This window comes from Lotus japonicus, chromosome 5 (genome assembly GCF_012489685.1).
Source record: "Lotus japonicus ecotype B-129 chromosome 5, LjGifu_v1.2".
Taxonomy (NCBI): domain Eukaryota; kingdom Viridiplantae; phylum Streptophyta; class Magnoliopsida; order Fabales; family Fabaceae; genus Lotus; species Lotus japonicus.
This window is the reverse complement of record NC_080045.1, coordinates 12,683,300-12,692,853: the sequence shown is the minus strand read 5'-3', so window position 1 is coordinate 12,692,853 and position 9,554 is coordinate 12,683,300. Positions and strand designations below refer to the sequence as shown.

The 9,554-nt window shown below is 34.1% G+C and overlaps 1 protein-coding gene across 2 annotated transcripts; it reads right to left on the bottom strand.

Annotated features, from left to right (window-relative positions):
* Positions 1-6,005: 6,005 nt before the first annotated feature.
* On the bottom strand, positions 6,006-8,728 carry LOC130721186 (putative serine/threonine-protein kinase). Of its 2 annotated transcripts, none has more exons than XM_057571931.1 (6): positions 8,520-8,728; positions 8,281-8,402; positions 7,951-8,167; positions 7,361-7,592; positions 6,775-6,922; positions 6,006-6,571 (listed from the first exon to the last, which is right to left on the bottom strand). In XM_057571931.1, exons 1-6 carry the CDS (start codon positions 8,575-8,577, stop codon positions 6,242-6,244), a joined length of 1,107 nt encoding a protein of 368 aa, XP_057427914.1. In that variant the 5' UTR covers positions 8,578-8,728; the 3' UTR covers positions 6,006-6,241. The 2 variants fall into 2 exon arrangements, with proteins under 2 accessions (XP_057427914.1, XP_057427913.1); XM_057571930.1 differs by having other exon boundaries at positions 7,361-7,598; positions 8,520-8,725.
* Positions 8,729-9,554: the final 826 nt, after the last annotated feature.

Here is a 9,554-nt window from a genome sequence, read left to right as displayed (position 1 = left end):
ACTCAGTCACCCAGTGACTTAAAGTTTTGTGGTAAATGTATATATGAGGATTATATCCAAATCTCTTATGCTCTTAGCCCAGCCATCAGACTATAAGTGTCTCATGTTTCGCTGCGCCACTACTCCAACAAATATCATACTTATATGTGTGTCATTTGTAAATAATGTGTGTATTATACTTGCTAAAGAAAATGCTAACAATACTCTTTTTGACACTCTCTTTTCAATATCCTCACATAATTAAAGAGTGAGTTAATTTGAATTAGCCTTAAATAAATCATTAGTCCTTGAAAAATAAATCATTTTTATTTTTCGTCCTTGGATTTTTTGTTTTGTTTAACATCCTCTTAAAATTATGTTTTGTTTTCAATCCTTTTCCGTCACACTTTTTATCAAATCTAAACGGGATAAACACAATTAATGTAAGAGTACAAATGAATAAACACAATAACCATTTAACTCATGGCATGCGTAATTTCGTTTAAGTTGGATGAAAAATGTAACGGTAAGACTAAAAACAAATTGTTAATTTTGGGAGGATGTTAAACAAAAAGAAATATTTTCCAGGGATGAAAAACAAAATTGATGTATTTTATAGGGACGAAAAAACTTATTTAAGCCTTTGAGTTAAATAGAGAATTAGCTTGAAATAATTAGCTATAAGAAGATTTCATAAATTACAACTGAATTGTTGAATTGTTAAATAGCAGTTTATATAATAATTGTTGATGTATTACACAACTAAGAGAAATAATACAATCATTTTATATCAGATTTTCTCTATCTTTTCCAAACTGTCATGACAGCTTGTCTTATTTTGTTCAATTTTACAATTTTCTCATGTATTAGAGCATTTATTTTGTTTCTCAACTTAGAGCAAAAAGTAAAAGTTATTTGTTATTTTTTAATTTTTATTATGTCAAAAGCCACTTTTCATTAATAAAAAGCTATTTATATGTTTGTAAATTTACAATAATGAGTGGTTGCAACGACACTAAAGTGAATGAGTTAGGTAGTCAATAGAAATTGTGAAGGGTGGTGATGGAGGAGGAGGTGGTGACCATGGCAGCTGTGGAGGGTGGTGAAGACAACAACATTGGTGGAGGTGATGGTGTTGTTGATGATGGAGATGAGTGTTACCTAGAGGTATCGATAATCATGATGGTGGCAGCAGTAATGTTGGAGATGCAGGGCGGTGGTGGCAGTGATGGTATAGGTGGTGGCGGCGACATGGTGGTGGTGCTAGTGGAGGATGACATTGGCAGTGGCAAAGATGGCGATGGCGGGTTGTGGTGGTGGCAGTGACAGTGGCAGCGACGATAACGATAATGGAAGTGGTGAAGGGTGGCGCTAAAGGTGGGGACTGGGGATGATTGTGGTTGTGGCGGCAACTGTTGTGGTGGTGAAGGTGATGCCGGCGGTGGGGGTGGTTATAGAGAGATCGCATAAACAAAAGCACAACATTGTGGCATCCATAAGAAAATAAACTTTTTTTTTTCATAAAGAAACTCCTCTTGATACATTTTTTTTCTTTTTTAGTACATCGAATAGATAAATTGCACTCGTCAGCAATCGATCCCTGAACCTCTCTTACCCAACCCATATGTCATCCCCCAGCTCGTACCACTTGAGCTATCCAACGGGGACTAATACATTTTTCTTGAAACTCATTATTATAATTTTCTTTAATAAAAATAAGTTACTATTTTACAAAGAGTCAGGGTTGTGTATATACATTTCAGAGCCTAAGGCGAAAATGTTATAGTGACTTTCTTTAGATGAGATTCTTAAAGAAACTTAATATATCATATAAAAATATAAAATATAAATTTTCAATTGTTTACATTCATCTTTTAACTTTTTGAGCTGCAAAAATTTTAAAGTTTTATAAATTAAGCAATTCTAATATTTCGCTTTCAAATTGATAAATTTTTTAACTCATTCAGAGCCTGTTTGGTTTTGCGTCTGGGAGAGCTAGAATCACGTCCTGTTAGCAAAACGTGGATCTGTGATATTTTTTCATGTTTGGGTGAAAATATCAAACTCACGTTTAACCTTATAGACTCACGTCCCCTTGATGCTCGGCCTTGTTGCTTCTGCGTCTCCTCTAATCGATTCAAAGACTCAATTATAAACATAAATAAAGTTTTCCCTCATTGTCCATTCTCTGCACAAATTTTTCTGCAACTTTTTTCTTTCTTTCCATGGTTATGGCGGTGGGGGGCTATGGTGAGATGGTGGGTTCCGCACTTAATGACTATGGTGATACTTTGAGCATCTCGTGTACTCTTTTTTTACCACTCAATTTGTACGGTGGTTGCATAGGATATTAAACCAATTGGAAAATAGAAATTAGAACTTGAGAGTTTACTTGTAACTCATGTTATGTATTTTATATTCTGTTTTCTATTCACCATGTAGTTAATTAGTATAAGATTAAAAAATAAATTAATATATGTTTAATTGTTGTATTATGTTTATTTAAATATCATTCATATATTGTAATTAATTCAATGAAACTAAATTAATAAACTTTTTAATAGCATACATTGATATATTATTATTAACTTAATAACATCATTTTTTGTGAATAATGAAATCAATTTAAATACCATTAATATATATAATTAATTAATTTAGTGAAATTAAATAATAAATTAATTCATATTAATATAAAGTTAAAAAATGACGCAAGTCTTGTATAATGATTAAAATATTCATACCCATTTTGGTCATTACATAATCAAAATCAATTCTAACCAAAGTTATCCAAATGAAATTCTGTTATGAGAATCAATTCTTGATAAATGTATCCAAACATAAATCACGTCACTCAAACTCACGTTTATCAGATCCAATTATGACCAGATCCAATTCTGGCTAAATCCAATTCTGATAATGCTGATCCAAACACACACTCAATCTATCAGTATCTTGTAACATTGTTGGCCTTAGATATGATTTAAACAATTTTAATTTTGAAAAACTTCTTTCAACAATTGCAATTGATTGTCAATAAGTTTCTATAGGCAATATATACATTTGGAAATCTAAAGTTTTAATACAAGTTAATACTTCTATCGGAGTATTAAGACTTAGTAATTTCAATTCTGAAAATAAATCAAAACCATCAATGTCAAAATATTTCATTAAACATTAAAAACTCTTCAAGATTAATACAATATTTTTTCAATTCATCATCATCATCATCTAACGCTTTAATTTTGTTGGTATCAAATAAAAAACTAAAAATAGCCTCATATTGTAAAAATTGTTTTAATCATATCTCAATAAATTTAATTGGTTGATCTAATACACATAAAAAATATTCAATACTCAACTTTTTTTGGTAAGCTATAGGTATTAATTTTTTTTAAAGTGAGACAAACATTACCAAGAAGTAAATCAAAATAAACATAAATGATTCAAAAGAGTTTTAGTTCATTCACAATTCACTTTTTTTTTTCATCTCATTTTCATTAATATTACCATGAAGTAAAACAAAATAAACATAAATGATTTAAAAGAGTTTTAGTTCATTCATAATTCACTTTTTTTTTTCATCTCATTTCCATTAATATTCTCTTTCTACCCCTCTTTATTTTCTCATCACACCATCTATAATATATTTTCTTTCTTGATTTTCTCCTTCCGTCTCTCTCGGTGAGTGTATGTGTGTTTTCAATGCCAATGGAACATTATTGGTATCCAAAATGTCCTTATCCAATCTGGTCACACAATAGTGTTAAATCAACATGAAGGACTCGAGATAGATGTTTTTGTCATTTAAGTGGTTGGAGTTTTCCTCACTCAAAATGCTTGGACCATCCTTCCAGTCATAAAGTAGGAAAAAATTGTATGCCCTTACACTTAGGTGAAATATAAAGAGATGAAAGATAAATAAGTAATATAGTAGATGATGAAATGAATGAAAATGAGACGAAAGAGAAAGTAAAGTGTGTATGTACCAAAACTCTATAAAGTATGCAACCAAAACTCTATAAAGTATGCAAGCCTAATTACTGAGAAACATACAATTAATATAGATGATATAGATTTTTTTTCTTTAGTTGAAAATCTTGAATTCATGTCACTTGCTACTCGGTTTCCCCTAAAACCAAGTAGCAAGTCTGAAAAATACCACAACAAGGAGAATACAATCTTAATCGTCAACAAGGCACGAGTGCACATTGTAATATAAGAAGAAAAACCGGACCAAAAAAGTATTGAATCAATGTGCTTTACGAGTTTTCTTTTATATAAACAGTGTGGCTCATGAACTTGCCTCCGATTGGATCTTATGCCATAAGGCTCGACGACGTTGCATCTGAAACGCAAGAGTTTGCTCTTCAACAAATACCATAAGGTCGTATTGCACGACCGGGTCCATGAACAGGCCATCCTGGTTTAATTGGCAAAGTGATCGAGCTGCTTCACAAAAGGCCGAGATGAACCACTTGAAGCATGAAGGCACTAAACAAACCATACGCCTGGAAGCTCCTCTTAAGAACTTCCATCACACTCGCAGAGACTTCAAACGCGGACACTGAGCCTATAAATAGAGGTTCTATCGTTCATTTACATAACGCGTTATTCATTCTTAGCATTTCATGAGTTCTTATAAGACTCATGGATTCTCTCTTTGCTTATTCACTAACTCGAGCGTCGGAGTGTCTTCTACAGGTACTCACCCTGCACTTGAGGCCAGCACCACCACACTCTCAACTTAGTCATGACAGAGTACCGACTCCAAGCGCTAAGAGAGAAGAAATCATGATTCCGGGAAGAACACAATGCTTTTAATTTTCCTTTTCATGCTTGGTGGGTTAATCCTCTTCATTATCATGCTCTCGTTGTAGACTCTTCTTTCAGCTATTAAAATATTGAGCTTGTTTTTTTCTTTTAAAAAGTGTTGGAGTGCCTTGTAGGTATCCACCTCTGATGCCCACCTGATCACTAGATATGAGAAGAAGGAGACCCCTCCATGGAGGAGTGCTCCAACGAAGCAGCTCTACCACCTTCCCTATGTCTTCTACTCAAATTTGGTTTTCATTTACCCGAACATTGGCACCATGTGCGGGAATCGAGGAACTATATTATCACCCATCTCTGCTATGGAAAATGTGAGAATGCAACAAAGGAATTGTACTCCCTCTTGGGAAGGGGTACCTATTACAATTGACAAAGAATGAGTCAACCAAAATAGAGATCACGTGTTGGTGGAGATGAATCGGCCACTTCCGCCATCACAAAATCAGCTACCCATAGAGGACGACACTACACGTGTCGCAAAAACCTATGTGACGAACTCACAAAGGTGCTAGAGGCCGGTGATACCCCTTCCAGACAACAATATCTATGCACAACCAATGCCAATTCGACAAACCAATTTGTCCAACCTAGCGCAACATTTTTCATGTCCAACTGAATAACACAGGCTTCCAAAGGCATACCCAAGAGTTAGCACAATTGGGTCCACCTTGGAATGAAGGGATGGAAATCCCTACAGTTAGCCATAGGATGTTTCGTATTCCAATGATCACTCGTATACGAGGGTTGACAACTATTCCACAGATCGACGAGAATGACGAATCTCTCCTCTTTCTAACGCCTTACTCTCCGGCCTTGCATTTGCGGAACGAATTCCTAATTTATACATTAAGGGTCTGCTAGGGTCAGAAGATGACTGACCTTACGTCACAACACTTCCAGACGTTTCAGACCATGACTTTTTTAAGTCTGAATTGAATGCATTCAAAAGCTACTTCCACCTAATGGGTCAGAGAATATATGACACTGAAAAAAGGTATAAATTCCCTATGTAAAAATTTCTTAATATTACTATAAAATTCTCCATTATTACAACCCAAAAATCAAAATTCTCTCATTGACATAACCACAATCGAAATTACTTGTCGTAAGGAGTTTGAAAATTAGAGTGTCCTCCACTTGAACTTCCCTGAAATAAAATAAACCAACCTACATTTCAATGCATGGAACAACCAAAGAACAAATAAGGATTATAAACATTTCAACAAAATTTATCAAGCAATGTCGTACAAAACCAATTAGTCATGATCCTATTCCTAAACATTTATGTGTGTTTGCATTTATATTCAAATTAACCAAAATTACACTCACTTGTTTGACACAAGAGTAATGAATTGGTCAAAAACACATTCAAATCGACTTGAAATCTATGCCAACAAAAATACAAATACACCCTTAATGCTCAATCTAATTAACGAGCAAGACTAGCCGTACTCCAAATGGACCTTTCTCCAGCATCACTTGATTCCTGTGGCGAGCTCAATGTCACTTGTTCCCTTATTCTAATGTTCCTCAGATCAGCAACAAGCCCTGGTTTTGTGATGCAAACATCTTTTATAATATCAACGTTGCTGGTCAACTTCTCAACAACCTCTGACATTCTTGGCCTAAGCTTGGCATTTTCTTGCACACAAAGCAACCCCACTTTAAGGAATTTTACAGCCTCTTCCACTTGAACGTTCACATTAAGCACAGGATCCACTTGTTTTAATAGATTGTTGTCTTCATAAGCTGCCCACACCTGCAAAAACATGTTCAGACACGTGCACATTGCTTAAATTTGACCAAATCATAAAATAACAGAATAATGTGAACACAATTTGGTTTTACTCTTATAAAATATGTTCATACATCACAATGTCAATTATTTTCCACAAAGTGGGGCTGAATTTGTTAGCTACAAGTTAAAATCTTAAAATGAGTGTTTGACTTCAATTTTCATACCTTCTCTACAATGAAACTTTCATTGTCTTGATAGGCATCTACAACAACTTGGCCGCTGACAATTTGCAAAAGTAATACCCCAAAGCTATATACATCTGATTTTCTTGTCAACTGTCCTGAACTGGCATACTCTGGAGCTAGATAACCCCTGTTTTCAAATAACAATAATTGCTCTATTATTAGTCAAAGAATAAAAAGAATTCGAATTAGCAATTTAATTCACCTTTAATTCATATGCTACTATTAAAAAATTTACACATGCATTCAATCACATTTATTCATTTTAAAAAATTTTAAATTCAAATTTAACTATAACATGATAAATTAATGGATTTTAAATAAATGGTTGTATAGTGTCTTGTATTTAGTAATTTAACTCTTCAACTTATTTAGTCATGATATTCTTTTCCTAAAAAATTATTTGTGTACTAGTGTGAGATATCCAAACACTTCCAATTTGTGGTGGTTTCGACTACCACAAATTAAAGAATAGGTTAAAAATCGCCACAAACTATAAATATCTGGATGTCGGGCAGAAAATAATGATGCACAAATAAGGTAGTTTTCTCTTAATGTTCTCACTTACAATGTCCCTGCAACTCGAGTACTGATGTAAGATGCTTCATCTCTAAGTAACTTTGCCAAACCAAAGTCTGAAACTTTTGGTGTGAAATTCCTATCAAGAAGAATATTTCTGGCTTTGATGTCTCTATGAACAATATGAGGCTTCACCTCCTCATGGAGAAAAGCAAGCCCCCTAGCCACACCTATGGATATTTCCTTCCTTGCTTCCCAGTTGAATCTCATCCTTCTCTCCTCTGAACCTAATTGCAAACAAGTTCAAAAAATAGTGGGTTGGATTATATTGTCTTGAAAGTGTAAGTGTTAGACAAATTAGTGCTTAGAAAAAATAAATATTTTGCGGTTACTAATTGTGTCAAATGTCGGTTGGGTTAACCGACAATTTATCTCACTGTAGAGACTAACTTGACTGACATTTGACATAATGAGGGATTATAAAATGTATTTCCTTCTTTTAAGGAATAACTTGTCCGACGCTTACACTCTCATCCACGAAATTGAACATTCACTCTAATTTTTTCAAAATAAATAATTTACCACTAAAAAAAGCTATGATTATTTAGAAATTCAGAAGCATGGAAATCATGAAATTACCTAAGAAAGCGTGGTGAAGGGTGTTGTTCTCCATGTAATCATAGACCAAGCATCGGTGTGCTCCTTCTACACAATACCCTCGAAGGGTGGCTAGATTTTGGTGCTTGATATTTGACATTGTAGCCAATTCTGCCACAAATTGCTTCTCTCCTCGCATGGATCCTAGCTCAATGGAAAGCACTTTCAACGCCACAAAAGAGCCGTCACTAAGCCTCCCCTGCACTAAGCCAAATTAACCCAAAATTAGTCTTCCATCAATCATAACCACTAACTTAATTTGCATTGCCATTGCAAGCTTTGTTACAAAACAACATAATGGAGTCAAATTACCTTGTAGACAGAGCCAAATCCACCTTCTCCAACCTTGTCACTAAAATTAGCAGTAGCAGATTTCAATTGATTGTAAGTGAATAAACGAAAGCTTCCATCATTATTTTCTTCCTCTTGAATATCTATTAACACAGATCAAAACATGATGAATGAAAACCAAATTAGTACACGACGAGAATGAAAGGAAGAAGATAAAACTAGTTTTATTTATATAATGTGGAATTGTGCATATATAGTACCATTGTTGGTTTGTTCAATGGATGATGCAGAGAAACAATTGATAAAGGGAATCTTCATGGATAATGAAAGGTGTAAGTCAAGCTATATACCTTGGATATAGGACTTGGGTGCTTTATATATATGGAGGTTTCAGAGAGCGTGTGAAGAATTGAGAAGGAATATCTTTGAAGAGAACAGTGAAGAAAACACGGCTGGTAGGTGTTCAACAATTATGAGCCCTCTTGTCTTGTTTTTGACAATTTCAATTCTTATCCTCGTTTCTCTGTTTCAGGCTTTTTCTTTTCATTTTTTTTTTTGTCTTTGCATGGTGGCATAACAAATAATAATGGGTAAATGGTCACATTGGTCCCTAAATGTTCCCACCGACTTCAAAATTGTCCCTGGAAGAATTTTATTAGGCTCGCGGTCCCCAAATGTGGCAAAAATTTGTCATATTAGTCCTTGACGTTAAAACCTCTAACGGACGTTAATCCAATTAATAAAAGTCAACATTATCTTTCTAAGTTTCTTTCACTTTAGTCTCTTTCTTCTTTCTTTCATCATCTTCATCCCCTTCTTCCATCATCTTCACCAAAAACTCCTCCCCTTCTTCATCAACTCATTATGAAACAAAAATAATAAAAAATCAAATAGAATTAAAAACCCAGAACCTTCTATCATCCTCTCTTCTTCTTCATCATCCATCTTCTTCTTCATCATAACAACTCTCAAACTCTCACACAAAATTATTTAAATCCATAAATCAATAAAAATCCTCAAGCTCTCTCCTTAAAATTTCCCAGATCTGACCTTCAACACCATAACATATATATATATAAGGGGTGTATCTCATGAGAAAGGTAATTTTATTCTCCAGTGTGTAATTGAAACACGGATACATCATATGTTATATTGATTTCTCTGTTTCTCTCAACAGACAAAAATATGCTTTTTCCTCAAAAAGACCCATAATCAAAGAAAGTTTCTCTTTAATCTTTATACTTGCCTTAAAGCCTAAGCACAAATGGTGATGGGACCCAGGACACAAGAATGAA